At 48.1% G+C, this 17,940-nt stretch overlaps 1 protein-coding gene across 8 annotated transcripts in view; it reads right to left on the bottom strand.

Annotated features, from left to right (window-relative positions):
• Window positions 1–17,940, bottom strand: part of Nav1 (neuron navigator 1) — a 273,468-nt gene that overhangs the window by 110,058 nt on the left and 145,470 nt on the right. For all 8 annotated transcript variants that reach the window (XM_029562161.1, XM_029562163.1, XM_029562164.1 and 5 more), the window contains one exon: window positions 4,195–4,297. In XM_029562161.1, coding sequence (XP_029418021.1) covers window positions 4,195–4,297 — 103 coding nt within the window. The remainder of the gene's footprint in view (window positions 1–4,194; window positions 4,298–17,940) is intronic.

The following is a 17,940-nucleotide window of genomic DNA, read 5'->3' as shown; positions in this document are numbered from 1 at the left end:
AATTAATCTTGCTGGGTCTCTGTTTCCTTCTCTGTGAGAGGGGATAATGCCCAAGTGCTTGTTTATAGAGTTGGGAAGATTGCAGATACACAGATTTGACTGAGCCTGACAGGTAGAAGATGCTCACTCAACCAGAAAGTCAGTAGAACTTGGTGGGGGTAGGTTGTAGGAACTGGTCACCAGAACTCAGAAGGCCTTGAATATTACTTTGATTGGGGTATGGTCATCACCTCTTTCTGCAGGTGAGCCAAGGATTAGCTGCTTCCCAGGCACAGATCTAGGAAAATTTGAGGGTACAGGACAAACTTCGGGAACCTGAGATGTGAAGCAGGGCCCAGGAAGACTGGTCCTAGTCACAGGCCTGGGAGTCAAGAGAAAAAGCAGTCTCCCAGGGAGCAGACACAGCCTTCACTGGGTACAGGAGAGGACCCAGGGAAGCAGAGAAAGGGTACAGCAAGATCCACTAGGGCATGCCAAGGAAGCCACGAGCAGGTTAATGCCTAAGTTCAGGGACCCTGGGAAACTTCTCTGGGAAATATGGTTGAGATCTGGTTAGAGGAGTGGGCAGGGCTTTAGTTCAAGCTGAGATTGATAAGTCCACCCATCCTAGCAGTGGTGCCAGTCCAAATAACTTAGACCCTTCTTTATTACCGGGCCTGACCAAAGTCAATAAAATGAAGTATGTGGGCCACCAAGCTGGGCAGCTGAGGTGACCTGTGGCTGGATGTGCAGTACATAAGCAAAGGAATCATTGTTCTGTGACCACATCCCTTTCATAGCCACTCTCAGGGTTAGGATGGGAAGGTGTGATGGTTTGAATGATAATGTCCCCCATAGGCTCCAAGTATTTGGACATTCTGTTCCCAGATGGTGGTGCTGTTTTGGGAGGTTTTAGAAGGTGTGGCTATCCTGGAGGAAGAACGTCACTGGGGGTGGGCTTAGAGAGTTCTTAAGCCTTGCCAGATCTCCAGTTGTTCTCTTGCTTCCTGTGCCTGGTGATGATGTGAGAGCTTAGCTTCTGCTGCTCCTGCTCCAGCCACCTCAGCCACGGTGCCTTCCTGCCATGACGGACACTAATTCCCCTGGAATCATAAGCTCAAATAAACTCTTCCTTCTATAAATTGCCTGGGTCAGTGTTTCTATCACAGCAACAGAAAAGTGACTGATATAGAGGAGGACATTGATTTTTCTATACATTTTTCTTTTATAAAGTTGCTCCAAAAGAAGAAAATCCTCCAAAGTGGTCTCTATTAGGCCTGCGAAAACCATTTTATTTTTCCTCAGCAGAACTGGAGGGGGTCAGTGGTCCCAAAAAACAGCATGATGGGATCTTTGTAGCTGACATGTGGGCAAGCTGGGGACCCCTGACTGGGCAGGACAAAGGGTAAGCTTTGTCTGATCTCCTGAACACTCCTACTGGACCACACTCCACTTCTCCCCTTCGGACCCACCAGCCCAGTGCTCTGCAGCTCTGCATCCTGTCGCAGCTTCTCATTACTAAGGACCTCAACGCCACCTCCTGGAGAGAATGGAAGTTCCCTGATGGCAGGGAAGCTATGGTCATGGTGTGACTTGGTCTGAATACTCCCTACTGTATTCCAGCACTTCAGAAAAAGACAAGGAACAGACCCAGGATGGGAGTGCCGAATAAAGAGTGGGGATACCCTCACCAGAGATGAAGTTCAGGGCCTCAGCAGTAAGTGCTTAATAAAAACAAGCTGAGCATGACCAAGAGAGGAGGAGGAAGAGAAGTAGGAAGAGGAGGATAAGGAGGAGGAGGAAGAGAAGGAGGAAGAGGAAGAAAAAGAGTCATTCGGGGGCTTGCTTGGGTGGTTAGCACGTGTAGAAGTGAGGGTTCCTCACTGGTTCTGTCCCTTGCCTGCTCTCTGTTGCTCTCTGAACATGAAGTGCCTCTTCCTCTATTTTATGGCTCTATTTTTATCACCCAAACCCATCTCTAGACCTGACTTCTAGCCAGTGCCCATCCCCAGGCTTGCCTCTCTGAGGAGGCCAGTTTTGTTTCCTCTCTAGCCACAACCTCTACCCCAGGCTCTCCTCACTGGGGGGATATGTGCCCACAGAATAGAGGAAGCAGCACAGGAGCCAACATTTCCAAAAAAAGGAACTGAGTCTAGAGCTGTCCAGTGGGTCCTGGGGTAAAAGCAACCTTGATGGACTCACCCTCTGGGCCCCAAGGCCCTCAGAGATAAGGCTGTGTTTGCTCTGAGGGCTGGTGCCCCATGCTGTGGGGGCACACAGCTGCCCCCATCAGCTCGTGCGGTCCCAACCTCAGGTCCTTCCCCTAGTCTAGGGAGTATTATCCGGAAATAGAGGGAAAGACTGATTGATAGAAAGCACTTTAAAACATAAAAGAGCCATAAAAAGTCAGGACATTGGTGTTTGGGCAATCCAAGTGTGGACCAGGAATAATATAAACCAAAGGCTAAGAGAGGAAGTGACCCTGAGTGCACGGTAAACAGAAAATCCAGCCTCTGGCTGTTGGTTCCTTTCCCATAAAGGGAGATAGGAGCCAGGGGTCCCAAGGCACTCCCCTTAAACCGAGGCTTTAGGCTTCCCTTCTCCACCCAAGCAGAAGCTCCTTTGCCTCCTTGGAGGCCAGAGGCTGGCATCAGGGGCACCAGGAGACTGGAGCAGCTGCATCTGCCTTGCCCCTGTGGGTGAGTCATCTGGGGTGTGACTCTTAAAGCAACTCAGCAATTCTTGGTTTCTTTGGCATGAGCCTGGCGGGTGACTTGGCACTGAGAGATGTTCCAGAAACTTCCTTGGATGGGGGAAAGAAAATGTCCGAGATTTCATCCACTAGGTGGCTAAACTGCTGGTGACTCAGCTAGGTTGGAGACCCATTTGTGTTCCTGCTTAGTGCTTGTGGGATGGAGGTAGAGGACAGTGTCCCAGAGTCCCTGAAACCCCACTGCCCACTTTTCCCCAGACTCTTTTTATCACCTCCTTTTCAGTAGTTAGGTCTAAATGACCTGAACAGAGGTAATCCCAGATGTCTGGGAATAAAGGCCTGGCTGTCTAAGGCAGGGTGTCCCTGCCTTGGTGGGGGAGATGATGGGAGATTGAAGGAAAAATTGGTCTTGGTAAGAAGACCTAGGGCCAATGGACAAAAGCACCTGAAGATAGCTCACAAACAGTCATGACACTCCCACAGACTGAGATGCCTGGAAGGAAATGGGTTCTCTGGCACTGAGAGTATTCAAGTGTGTCTGGCTACTCCTAGAATTGGCCATGCCCTAAGTTAATAAAAGCTCTCTTCCTTTTAACCCTATGTCCCAACTTTGTTGTCAGTTTTCCAGGATATAGAGGGGAGTCTACCTCTAGCCCAACTTACTTACAGTCCAACACACAGGCCTACCTCCCCGTGCCCATGACTTTCTAGCCTTGGCTGCCCACTCACCTCCCTTTGTCCCCAGAGCTCAGGCCAGCCTTTTACCCCCACTTGGAGCTGACAATATGAGCTCATCTGGGCAGCCCAGAGAAGCCCAGAGGAACCAGCCGGGAAAGTCTGAATCACAGAGGCAGAGGCCAGGGTTCTGCTCTAGGGAGAAGTGCTGTGGGATGGGTGTGTGCCCTGTAGCTGGAGGTTGCTCAGAGGTTGTTGTAAGGGCTGGAGGTTGGGAGGGATACCACGAGGCTGACATTGTGAGTGACATTATGTAGAACCTGATAAACACTCAGGAGTCCCTCAGGGGTGATGGAAGAGACAGAGGGCACATGGCTAGTAGAGGGCTGAAGACCTCCATGTGTTGGAAGGACCTGGGACTTAGTATCCTAGAAGGATGGGACCTGAAAAAAGAGAAGGCATGTTTAGTAAACAAAGCCCTCTTAATGGAAGAGCAGACTGAGGCCCAAGTAGAGACCGGGAATCATAGACCTCACACCCAAACTTCCCACTCCTACCCAGCCATTTTCACTGTGATTCACATAAGTGAAATCCTGTGCTCAAGCATTAAAAGTAGAGGTAAGATTGAGGGAGCTTCCATTGAGGTGCTGGACTTCCCTTTCTCTGCAGCACTGGTGATGTCAGAATTGCACACCTGTGTGTACACAGGCCAAGGTTACCTGGTTGACCTGGGATGCCTAGGTGATCTGGATAGACCCTGAAGCCCTGCAGACCCAGAGAGAGAACGAGGACAGAAGATGACACCAGCTTCTGCAGCTCAAGCTCACCTGTGAGTCACCTGGGAGCCTCGCAGGCTGGACATAGTTTCTTCCAGGTTCTGTCGAAGATCTAGGACATTCTGTACTGTCCTCTTTCTCTGGGACTCTGGATCTGGCAAAGACAAGAGGAAGAGCTAGGTGAGTGGAGAGGGTTTCCTGGTAGGGATGAAGGCCAGGGAAAGGGAGACAGACCACATCCTTGAGAGGGCAGATCCTGGGCATGCCTCTTCTCTTCCCCAAAGATGACCAACAATAGGTATTGCCAAAGGCTCCCATACATACCCTTGGGCCCTCTGAAACCCTGAAACCCTGATTCTGATAAGGGCTGTAGACAGGACCTCTGTCTGCATTCCTCTCAGACTCTCTCCCCATGTTACTGCCTCTGCCTTGGGCATTAGTTTGGGGAGATGGTTCCTCTGACAGCAGAAGCAGAGGTCATGGGTAAGGTTTCCTGTGGTCAAGGTGAAGTGGAACACTGGCTTGAAACCTCCTTCCCAGCAGTATGTTGGTATATGCTTACCAATTGGCCCTTGTAGGAAGGGACACTCTGATGGGCAGTGTTTACCTATTTCCATGGTGTAAATGCTCCTACCATGGTCACTTTCAGTCCACTAACATGCCACCGATCAGTGTTCTGAAGACTTGGAAATGTGTGGGGTTGTGCTAAGGGGTCTAGGGGAGGCAGTTCCAACAAAGCCTCCTAAAGGTGAGGTTGTTGATAGGAGCTGGAGATGAGCAGTCATTTTCTGGGGCAATTCAGATTCTAGTCAAATGGTGGAATCCTGACTGAATAGGGAGCATGGGTGTGGCCAGAATCTGTAATGATCAAGCCATTTTGTTCAACCTTGGTTTCCAGGCAGGATGACGTTAGCCTGCACAGATGAGAGCCTCCAACAGCAAACACAGCTTCATCCCTTCTTCTTTCCAGGGTGGAAACAGTCTCCAAATAACTCAAAGAACATTCTCCTCCCTTCAACTGATCCATCCAACAACTATTTTTAATTTTTCTAATTTTTTAATTTTTATTTTATGTATCTAAGTGTTTTTCCTGCCTGTATGTAAGAGCACTTGTGCCTGCAACGCCCACAGAGGTCAGAAGAGGGTGTTGGAGTCCCTGGAACTGGAGTCATAGATGGTTATTAGCCACCACCATGTGGGTACAAGGATCCCATCTCCAGCCCCTCATCCAAAAAATCTTTATCAAACACATACTTGGTGCCAGGCACTGTGCCAGGCTCTGAGACACTGTACTGAAGAGGCTCAGGCCCTGCCCCGAGATTTATCTTTTAGTTGAAATCTAAAATCATTGTCACTGAACAGAATCTAGCACCTCCTTCCTCTTCAAAAGGCAGTCTTCAGCAGAGAAGACTTGCTCTGTGGGCAAGCCAACCTTACCACTGCCACGCCCCCCCCACCCCCCACCCCCCAGACTCAGCAGGAGAGCAAGCTCCTTTTGGCTGCCAAAGAGAACATTTCCGAATCCCATAAGAGGTCTTTTTTTTTCTCGAGACTGAGCTCAGGCTGGCTAGCTGTCACTGGCTTGCTGGCCAAGAGAGGCTGGGTGGAGTGGCAGGGGCCTCCCCAGAGCCTCTGGGTCTCTTCTCTAAGGACCAGAGCCACACCTGGGCCCAGTCATCTCTACGTTCCCCTCCCGGGGGGACTTACCCCCCTCAGCTTCTCATGGTCAGCCCCATGTACCCAGCCCACCATGTTGATGGCAAGGAACAGGGACAAATGGTAGGCTTCCACGCCAGTGGTCTGTACTCTGTCCATAGCTCTGGCGTGACTTCTTTGGCTGCCAATGCCTGTTTATCCTGGCAAGTGTCACTTTGTGAGCTACTCCATAGCTTTAACTGATAGCTTGTCATGGAGCACAGACAGGGTCAGAAGGGATGTGTGTGCGTGTGTGTGTGTGTGTGTGTGTGTGTGTGTATTTGCTTGTTTGTTTTTTATACCTATATATTTTAAGGTTTAATTCTCAGATGTCTATGTGGGGATCAAGAAGATGGTGCCAAGACATGGGTTTCATAGAAAGATGATGCCTTCTATGGTTTTGGCAGAAATGAGCCAAGGCACACACATCTCCAAGAGGTGTTTCCAAAGAGGAAGATGACCAAGAGTGACGCAGACTTCTGGGTGTGCCGGATTCTTTGCACACATCATCTAGTTGAATCCTTATAGCATTTCTGGGAGAGTTGTGCTTTTGTTCCATTTTACAGATGAGAAAACTGACACTTAAGAAAGATCAAGTAAATTGCCTGAGGCCACACAGCTAACCACACAGCTAGCATGTAACATGGGCAGAGCTGGGGCCTGAAAGAAACCTATTTCTTTTGACATATCAGGGCATTCCTGTATCAACAGCATCATGCAGTGACTATACACAGTAAGTGCTTAATGAACATGTCGAGAATGAATGAGTGCAACCACCATTTTTTTTAAATCAATTTTTTTTTTTTGGTCTTTTTGAGACAGGGTCTCCCTGTAACCCCAGCTGGCTTGGAACTCACTATATAGTCCAGGCTGGCCTTGAACTCACAGAGATTCATCTGCCTCTGCCTTCCAAGTGCTGAGATTAAAGGCATGCACCACCACACCTGGCAACAACCACCATTTTTAACACTTCATTTATACACACACACACACACACACACACACACACACAAAGTAGTTGGATACTAGCATTAAAATACATTTTTCCTCTTTGTTTTTTTAAGGAAAAAATGTTTAAGCCATACAGTAGCCAGCTTCATTCTTGGCCCTGAGACATAGAGAGGCAGCACGGTATCCACAGAGAATGGAACTGTTCTACTTCCTGCTGCATCAGTCACAACGCCCTCTTCCCCTAGGCTCCTCGAAGATCTCCATCCAAGCCTCTACGTCTTTCTATGTTAACAGAATGTGGTGGGACTTCCCCATAAAACTAGACTCCTCAAAAACCAGAGACACAGAGGTCCTTGAAGTGGTTCAGCCCAGCCATGTTTATCACACAGAAGAGGCAGGAGGCCAAGGTGCAGTGGGGGCAACGAGCTGAAGATTAAGAGAAGCTAATGGAAGAATTATCTGTATTCGTCCTTCCCCCAGTGTAGGTTTAGGGAGGGCAAGGAGCTTAGGACAAGGCTTGATTTGCTGGGGGTGACAGGATCTGCTAGGTGCCCAGGCTGTGATGGTTCTGCAGAGGCTACACACTAGAGCTCCCTCTGTGCCCCAGCAGTGTCACCTGGTGGACATCTTGGGTATCCCACACTGATTCTTCATAGTTCAGCTAGTGTGTGTGTGTGTGTGTGTGTGTGTGTGTGTGTGTGTGCATTTCCTGGTGGGTCTGGCTGCCCTCTACATTCCTGGGGGAAGGATATATGAAACTGCGGTCCCAGGATGAGCCCTAGGGTTTACATGCATAGAAGGACAAACCTCCTGGGACCCAAGGGGCCAAAGACATTTTGCCTAAGTATATATATGGGTGCAGGGGGGGGGCACACAGCCCTGATCTCTAAGGAAAATCTCCATGTTTAGTTTTAAAATACAATAAGTTGCATTTGCACAAGAGTTTTCTTTGGAGTCAAAACATACATGATGATTCAAATTAAGTGCCATGGAATAATATGCCTAGCATCATGCCTCACATGTGGTAAACATGTGGTCACTGGTACTGTGTGCCCTTAAGTATATTTGATTGTTGGTCCTTAGGCCTAAGACTCTTGACATGGTCAGGATATTCTCCATGGACTTGTATGAGAGCCTTTCACCCTCTCCCACTCCTGACTCTCACTCTGTCTACCCTGACCCCCAGTCTATAACTAGGCATCATCCCTTTCTCACTGTGTCCTGTGAAAATGAGGATCTGGGAAGAGGTGGAGGCATTTCTGGCATTAGCTACTTAGTGATGATGTCAATGTAACCTAAAAATGCAATTCTTTGTTCTACGTTAATGTCTTCATCAACTGTGTGGCCTCAGCAGGGGTGGGCCTAGGGGCAAATTAGAGCTCAGGAATGTCAAAGATGGAGGAATCTCCTCCTTAGTATAGATTAGTGCTCAGGATGTTCCTAGCCTATGTGGCACCTTTGTGTAAATTACAACAGTCTTGTCTTGGTTACTCAGCCTTGCCAGGCCTAGGCCTTGGCCAGTAGAGTATACCTTCTCCTTCCTCCAGTGGCCTCCATGTGTCTGCTTTCTAAGTTCCTGCAGAACAGGATATAGCTCCAAGGGTGAAGTGTGTGTAACAGAGTTGGAGGGAAGTCAGGTAGAGCTCCAACTAGTCCAGGGTAATATAGGTCTGTAAGGAATGGAGGGATGCTCACAATGGTATGGTCTGGGCGGTGTTTCCAAGTTTTCTCTTGTAAAAGGTACAACCAAGGAAGATATGTACATTCCTTCGGCTCAGAAGAGATGCAAGAGTGTCCCCTAATCTGGCCATCACTATGGCAACTCAATGGTTGCCACAATCAGCAGCACCATGCCAAGATGTGCAGAGGCACCTGTAGGTTGACATTTCTTCCTACACGGCTGGTTCCCACAAAGAGTATCAAGAGTGAGAATTAGGACCAACCATCAAATATACTTGATATACAGGTGCCAATAATGCCAATGACCATGAGTTTAACACATGTGAGGCATGATGTTAGGCATATTACTCCATGGTATCTGATTTGATTCATCATGTTTGTTTTGACTCCAAACCCCCTATTCTTTCTGTTATAGTACAGTGCCTCAAAATACGTATATCTCATCAAGGCTTATCTCACAGTGTTCTGCAATTCTGCAGACATGCACAGAGAGATCTGAGTGGCTATTTCTGCCACTGTATGATAGGACGGAAGACGACTAAGAGATGCTCAAAGAAGAGACACAATTTGCGCTAAAGACGGGAGGGTCCAGGGTACACCGAGGGGTGACATTACTTCTACCTGAGTTGACATCACACCAGGAGAAACCGGCCTTCCCAGGAGTAAGAAGCTGTTAAGCAAGAGCCCAAGACCCAGGAGAAACTGGATCAAAGTATAGTGATAAAAATGCAGTTCTTAAAGTCAAGAAGAAGACCTGACTTTCAGGTCTTGCACTGCCCCTTCCCAGCTGTTGACCTTGAACAAGTCACCTCACCTTCCTGTTATTTTCCTTTCTGTGAAATGGGAAGAGGAATGACACTCACCTAGGGCTGCGGTGAGGCTTAAAGACCTAACTCACCAATGCATTTAACACAGTTCCTGGCTCACAGCAGATGCCTGGAAACAGCTCTGATCTGGCAGGAGGCACAGAGTTGGGTGAACTGTGAGGTTGGGGCTCTCCTCTCCTCACCATTCACAGATGGACAGGACCGGGTCTTGCTTGGCGAGGCCTTCACATCTGGATCTAGGGGCAGGTGAGGTGCTAACCAGATCTCATCTCCACATCAGGCCTGACTAGCCCCTTCTGTTAGAGCTAGCCTTGGCTGTGGGATGCAGTGGGCCTCAAGGCCAGAATGTGAGTCTGCAATGGGCAGGGAACCTATAACTGAGGGTAACAGCAGATTCAGGGAAGTTCCAAAAGGAACAGGCTCAGGGGGATCCATCACAGCAGCCAGATTTGCCCATGTTCTGTAAAGTTTTAATTATTAGCCAGCAATTAAGCAAACTGCAATAACTGCCTAGTAAAACCTTAATTACTTCCACCAATGTTTCAGAACGCACACTGAGCAGTTTAGCCAAGAGCAGGGCAACTGAGGACTGGATCTGTGCCTGACTTCTAGTCTGGCTTTTGCTGCAAGCAGATGGGTAAGGTGTGAGCCCATAGGAGGAACAGAAGTGAGCCAAGAGGAAATGACCACATTTTGGAGCTTCAAAGCATCTACCATCCTCTCACTTTATAGACAGGAAACAACCTAACCCTTTGGTCCAAAGAGGGAGTCCCAGGGCTGGTGTGACTCCTGACCTGGGCTTTTTAAAATTTTTAATCACTGTTCTGTGCTGTAAACTTGGTTCAAGACTGAGATATATTCATAACAGAAGTGAATCACAGTCCAAGCTAACCATAGGGGATGGTCTGGGTCTAGGTCCACATAAGAGATCTAGGTTAGGATAAATGAGATGGAAACAGGAGGGACTGAACATCTCTGGGTCTGTCTTTCTCACACCCCTCTTTTTAAAAAATCTTATTATTTTATTTTATGTGTATGAGTATATCACCTGCATGTATCCAAGTGTACCTGTGTCCTGCAATGCAATGCCCAAGGAGGTCAGAAGAGGGCACTGGATCTTTTGGAACTGGAGTTATAGATATGTTAGCTGTCATGTGGGTGCTGGGAATCAATCCCGGGTCCTCTGCAAGAGCAACCTGTACTCTTTCTTTTTTTTAATTATTTATTATTTTATATGTATGTGTGTATTGCCTGCATGTAGGTAAGTGCACCCCTGTCATGCAATGCCTGCAGAGGACAGAAGACAGCCTGTACTCTTAACTGAGCCCTCTCTCCAGCCCCTCATACCCCTCCTTAACAACTCTTCAGAGGATAAAACTTTCCTGACCCTATCTGATCCCCAGCAAGGGTTCAGATCTTTAAATTCTAAAATTTGTCACAGTTTGGATTCCTCATGTACACAAATCAAATATAATTTCAATAAAACCATTCTAAACAAAAATGTCAAACAAAAATGATTTCTAGTCCTAACTAGTAGGCCACTTTCTCCTAATAAGACAGGTGGTATTTTATATATCACCACCAGTATTTGCTGAGGGGCATTTTGTGTTTCAATGTATCAAATGTTTCTGAGACTCCTTAATCTGTTTATTCTTCTTCTTGACTTAAGGACATAAACGTACAAACTCCACTCAGGTCCACCTTAGCGTACTTCTTGGTCTAAGGACACATTCTAGGGCTCCTCCAACTGCTCAAGGTTAAACTAGGCAATGCTAAATTGGAGAGATGGCTCAAGAGTTAAGAGCACTGGCTGCTCTTACAGAGGACCAGGTTAATTCCCAGCCCCCATATGGTAGCTAACAACTGTCCTTAACTCCAGTTTCAGTTCTGATGCCCTCTTCTGGCCTTCTTGTGCAGTGGTACACTTACATACATGCAGACAAAACACTGATAAAAATAAATAAATCAAATATTTCCGCCTGGAAATCTGTGAAGGCTGAGCTCTGTATCAGGGCAGGTGCTGAAAGTAGACAGGTGACCCAGTACACAGATCTCCTCTGCCCTAAGGTAGAGTACAGCAGCTTGTTCAAAGGGCAATTCTATCTCCTAGCCCCTATCTTTACTCCTTTCTAAGTCATCTACTGACCCCAGAGGTTCTAAAAGGTCGATGGGTGGGCAGGCTTCCATGCCAGATGCACCCCATCGACGTGGAGTGTGCAGGTGGGGGACTTTTTATTCTGTTGCTAACCCTATCATTCCACTCATCCCCCCACTTAGTCACAATATTGTTGGTGGCAGCTGTCACAGAACCCTGCAGTGCAGCAAATCCTATGCCTGTATCTGCTGAGCACTCTTGCTCCCCAGAGGAGTTCCTGGGTGGGGGTGGGGGGTGTATCTTTACCCTAGCGAATCCTGAACCCTCTCAGTCAGTGAGTGGATTGATTGGCACCCTCCTGCTGTTGCTGCATGAAGCATGAAGCCAGAGCTAAAGAAACAATGCATTGGCTAGTGGGAGTATGAGATGAGGAAAACTAGGAAGGAGAAGCAAGTCAGGGGCCAGAAAGAGGGGTGTGTATGAGTACTCCAGCCTGGAGCTGCCAGGCACAAGTCTCTTCAGATCACTTAAGGGGCCTGCATTAGGGAGCTCAGTAATGTATCTGTGATGGGCACTGTGCTAAGAGGAATCATGGGGCAAAGAACATAGAAAGGCAACTTAGGACGTGGAGAAACAGCTCCAGCTTGGTGTTCCTGAGGGCATACACCAACTAGCGGTGGGACCCTGGATAAATGACTTCCCCGAGGACCTCAGTTACCCTGTCTATAAATAAGGAAGTTGGGTAGAGGACACTCAGTGTCCTCTCCAGCCATGCTATCTGGTCCTATGACTTTGACTGAAGTCTGTAAAAACACCTTCCTTCACAGACGGTTAAAACATAGATGCCAGGGCACCCTAGAGTTTCTGGTTCAGCAAGTTGGAGGTGGTGCCTAGGAATCTTGCAGCTCTGCCATCACACAGTGATTGGAAGTCACATTTTGGAAAATATTTATGTTCTGTTGCATGCCACAAGAATAGGATGCCCATCAAAAAGCCAGGGCTCAGCTCTTTCCGTGAAGGTGACTTAGAAATGCCTTTAGTACAAGTCCGCTCTGTTCTCTCATACATCTTCGGCCTTCTGGTAAGAGAGCCAAGACTGCCAACCTCAGTTCATCCTCTGCCTGGTCTCTGGGACTTGTTGCTGAGAGGGGCCACCAGGGGGCGCTGTAGATCCTCAACCGCCAGTGGCCCTGATGGTGCCGCAGTGCTGCAGGACCGGCAGCTGTCTGGCTCTCAGGCCCAGAGGGCCTCTTTCCTTTGCATTCCGTTTAGTATTACTTTTCCTTGCAGGCTCTGCACTCCTGGATAGACATCCTTTCAGATCCCTAGCCTCGGGCCCTTGAGGTGCTAACGTATTTGGATTACAGCCCAGTGTTCACAGCATCCACTGTGTGGCACCATCTACCATGCAGTGCCCGCCTTGCACTTGGGGACAGTTTAGGAGGTGGGCCTGGCTTCCAGGGATTAGTCAACTGGCCCTGGACATGAAGAAGGCTCTGGAGACCCATGGGCACCACTTGGCAAGCTCAGATTCAGGGCCAAAGTTTGAGAGAGAATCCAGCTCCCTTCAACCACAATGCTCTGGGAAAGTAAGCTGGATTCAAGTCACTGGCATGGGGTCTAATTTGCATTCTTTTGCAGTGTTCCTGAGGCAGATGGCCGGAAGGAGGACAGTGTCCCTCCACCATGCCTCATCACCTTCCATTTGGGAAGAGAGGCAGGGAAGGTTTCTAGGTCAAGGACAGCCACTGAGGGCCAAGTGACAAGGAGAGGGGCCTGGCCTCTATTTGGAGTGAGTGCTAGCTGCAAGTCCTATCTTTCCTATTATATTTCTAGAGAAATGCCTCCCATCCCTTTCTCTTTGAATATCAAGTTACAGGATCAGAGCAGATTCTAAAGACCTGGACTCTAAGCTGGCTGGGCTGGCAGGTCAGGCCTCCAGCAGAGGACTGTCTTCCCATTTTAGCCAGTAGATGTGCAGGTTCCTGTTTAGTGACAGGTCTGGACTCTCCAGCCCAGGGAACCTCAGGGTTTACTTGAAAAGTTTGCTATTGATGATGCTGCCCAAACCTTTTGTGTGGCAGGGTGCTCTGATGATGCTGCTGAGAGCTGGGAGTGGTTGTTATAGCAACAGTTTACACAGCTGAGAGAACCATCTGCAAGCACTGGAGTGGGAAGAAGAGCAGGGGAGGGCTCAGGTGTGGATGATAATGGAAGAGCCCTGGGGGACTTCTGGTTATGACGCTGGGGTACTAGGTTGTGACATTGGTTGTGACACTGGTGTACTAGGTAATGGCTAAACTCTTCTACCTGTGGTGCCAGGTACTATTCTAGAAGTGTTGTATATATGAGGTATATTCAGCTGCATGACAAAGCTGAGCTAGTCCAACTATTATCCCCATTTTATAACTGAGAAAGAGCTAAGGCTCATGGAGGCCAAGTCCACCATCCAAGACAATACAGTAGCACATGGCAAAGCCAGAATTTGAAGGCAAATGGTCTGGCCTTGTCCAGTATTGGAACCACTAGCCAGAGAAGGCGAAATATAGTTAAATCTACAGACATGTAAACTTAGGTATAATCATATGCTAGAAAGTTCACCATTTAAAATACATAATTTCATTGTTTTCATCACATTTGTACAAACATCAGCACTTATGTAATTCTAGAATATGTTTATTTTCCCCCAAATGAACTCTACCCCTAAGCATTCATTCCCCATTCTCCACCTTGCTGTAACCCTGGTAACTGTCAGTCTGCCTTCTCATTTTGAAGATCTGCCTATCTGGGACATTTCATACAAATAGTCACACACTGTGGCCTTTGTAACTGGCCTTTGTCACTTTGTACTGCCTTTTCAAGGTTGCGCTGTGCTGTGGCATGTGTTATCCTTCGTTCCTTTTCATGGCTGAATAACATTCTACTGTATGGGTAATGTTTTGCTTATCTATCATGGACATTCGCTTTATCTCTACTTTTTGTATAGGAATAATGCTGTCATGAAAATTCATGTACATATGGACATCTGTTTTTATTTCTCTTGGATATATGCCTAGGAGTGAATGTTGGGTCATATGGTGACATATGTTTAACACTTTGAGGAATGGCTGGACTGCAGACTGTCATCCAAAGTTGCTGCACTATATCTTTAAAAAAATTATTTTATATATATATATATATGAGTATTTTGCCTGAATGTATGTAAGTACACCTGTGTCATGAAATGCCCATGGAGACCAGAAGAGGGTGTTGAACCCCCTGGAACTGGAGTTACAGATGGTTGTTAGCTATCATGTAGGTACTGGGAACTGAACTCCAGTCCTCTACAAGAGCAGCCAGTGCTCTTAACAGCTGAGCCATCTCTCCAGCCCTGCACTGTGCCTCATTCCTACCAGCATGGTGAGATGTTCCAACTTCTCCCTGTCCTTACCAATGCATGCTTTTGTCTGGCTTATTGTAGTCAGCCTTGTGTGACATGCTAAACTTGTCATAGATTTTGTATTTCTTTTCCTAATGACTAAGGATGATGAATACCTTTTATATTTAATCAAGGGGCTAGAGAGATGGTTTAGTCACCTTGCCACTTTAGCTAGTAACTACTGCACTCACCTAGAGAGCATTCACAGAAAGTGCCACTGGGTAGCATGCTAAAGCCCACTGGGGTGGGACTGTATGATGTCACCAGTTTTCTCCAAAAGTTTGGCCCTCCCTCTCTCTAATACTACAGCATCAGCCTCCTAAGGATTACAGGGTGCATCACCACCCAGCTTTTACACACATTCTATCTTTCACAGGTGGAACCAACGCACCTGCAGGTTTCCAGGGCTCTGACCTGGAGACCCAAATGGAGTCAGTCAGAAACTTGCCAAGAACATGACTGTAGCCCATGGCAGATGGGAACAGCAGGGTAAGAGCCAACAACACATATATCTTCCAACTCACTTAGCTCCAATCCCACAATGCATTCTCAGGTTAGGGTCACCCTCTGACCTGTCTCCAAGCCCCAGATGCCACTTTTTCCTCCAGAACTTATGAGTGGCACCGATTCAGTCAGTATGACACAGACCAGACATAGCAATGGAGGAGGTGGGGTTGGCATTAAGGATTCTGAGGATGAAAGCTGGTGGCAGGGTGTGGGCCATGAAGGGTTATCCCAGAAAGGGGTTGGTTCCCTAAGCACCTAATGCACACCTCTTGTTTCCCCAGCCCAGCTCTACCCACACAGCATCTGATCAGACTTGACGTTGACTGTTGACTGACATTAATGCTGGGCTGCCTCCCAGAGGGCAAACCCGAGTGCCTTGAGGAAGACCTGCCCTGCTCTGACTGTGAAGGCAGAGAATGAGGTGTAATAAGGTTTGCTAAAGTGGCAATGTTTTTGCAGACAGGCAAGGATAGAAAGGAAAGGAGACAGTATTTCCTGAGTGTGTACTATGTGCTGTGCTTGGCCCTACACTAATAGATATTCTGTTCTTGGAACACAGCAATCCTGAGGGGCTAAGTATAATTACTCCCATTTTACAGATGTTTGGTTCAGGGAGGCCAATAACTTTCTAAGGTCACACAGCTTATACAGATGACATAGTGGGGATCTGAATCCCAGTCTGTCTTTGAAGTTCATGCCTTTTCCAAAATGAATTATAAATGACAACAAAGACAACCTGGCTGGATACCAGGAGGTCCTCCTGACTGGTGTGCTGGAACCATGCTCCTCACAGATCACAGGATGAGGCCTGTCCTCTACTCTGGATGAATGAGATAAAACATTGCCAGGAGTCAGGGGAGTCATGGGCCACTGGCCAGGCCATGAATTTTCTACCTCCAAGAAGTGGGGCTGCCAGCCAGTCTTGTAGGCTTTGTTGGCAGCCACTGCTCCTGTCCAACACTTCCTCGAGGGTGCCTTTTCTCCCCACTGGGCTTTGTCCCAGCTTTGGAACCTGCAAAGCTTCTGGCCTCAGAAGAACCTTCCTAGAGTGCCTGCTTGCCAAGCCCAAGCCTAGCGGCTGCCTGCTCAAATCATTCAGAATTCTCTGACCACTTCCCTCACATGAGCCTAGGAACCAGAGGCAGTCAAAGCAGAGCTGTAGCAGCACCTCCATCTCCACTCCGCCCTCTCCTTCATAGGGAACATACCTGTAGGGGTCAGAGAGAGAGACTGGGGCTCCCACTCCCACCTCCTGCCCAGCCCTGTCCTCCAAGCTGGCCTCTGCACAGGTGAAAGGGCAACACCTTCAGAGTGAGCACCAAGTTGGAGTAGAGATTCCTGTGTCCCTGTCCCAAGGTCCTTTGGGGCCCTATGAACAAGCTGTTTAGTCTCTGCAGGCCTCAGTTTCTCCTCCTGGGAGAAAGCATCAATGCCATTCCTATGCCAGAGAGAGTCAGGGAGAGAAGCACAGAGGAGAGAGGATGGTATCGATTGCTGGGCATTCTCAGAACCAGAGGGCAGTGAGCTCCTACCCCCACCTCCAGGGGCAGATGAGGCAAGGTAGAAGGAGCAATGGGGGAGCTACCAGGCCTCCTCCCAGCCTTTGCCCAATCCTCTAAGACCAGTACGCAGGCCCTACTGCTGTGGAAACTTGGGGTGGGTCACCATTTGAATAGAGATAAACTCCCAGGAAAACAAAATCTCCCTTGAAGAAATTTTCCAGACCTGCAGAGCTACAAAGCCATTATCTGAGTTCAAGGGCAACACATCTTCCCTTTTCACATACCCCACTTTCTCCTCAATGACTCTGATTTTGTGGAAAAGCCCAGCTTAGGTTCTTTGTAATGCTGTCCTCTAAGAAGGCAGAGGTGGGTGGAGGAAGGTCCCATTCTATAAGCAGAATACTACTTGGCTTAGTCAGGCACCCCACACAGGGCAAAGCACTGTATGAAAGTCCTATGCCCAGGGTCTGGGAAAGCTAGCACAGTCAGGGGTGCCCATCCTCAGCACAGGCAGAGGGAGGCACCGTGGAGGATGAGCAAAAGCCACAAGATGCCCCTTACTGTTTATCTTCCCTCCTTGAATTCATTCAGGTTGTGGCAAGAGGCCTGAGCATGGAGCCCTGGGAATCAGTTTGGAGCCAGGAGTAAGTGAGGCTGAAAGTTCATATTCTGTGGGAAAGGGGTGTGTGTGTGTGTGTGTGTGTGTGTGTGTGTGTGTGTGTCCGTGTGCATGCACACGCGCCTCCCAGGGCTTGGGCAGTCTTCATTCTTGGAAATGTAACAATGCTTGCACAGAAATGGTGTTATCAGTCCCTCTATTTTTGGAAGCAAACTAGCACCTGTTATATGCCTACCATGTGCCAGGTCATTCGTACTGGTCGGGTCCTCAAACCTTCCACAATAATTCCATGATACACCTTTTGTGAGAGTTCATCTTGCCATGGAGAGACAGACAAGCAATTTGTTTTTTGGTTTCAGCTGTGAGGCAACAGGGGTAGAGTTTGAACCCCAGTCTCATCAACTCCAACTCCAGTGCTCACAGCACTGGTTCACTCTGAAGGCTGTACCTCACCTATCTCTCGTTTTCAATGAATAAGAAACAGAATGGAGCCTAGAGCCCAG

Source organism: Nannospalax galili, unplaced genomic scaffold, assembly GCF_000622305.1.
Source record: "Nannospalax galili isolate Female #2095 unplaced genomic scaffold, S.galili_v1.0 scaffold113, whole genome shotgun sequence".
NCBI classification, from domain to species: Eukaryota; Metazoa; Chordata; class Mammalia; order Rodentia; family Spalacidae; genus Nannospalax; species Nannospalax galili.
Note: the sequence above shows the minus strand (reverse complement) of the source record. Positions and strands in the feature narration are given on the sequence as shown.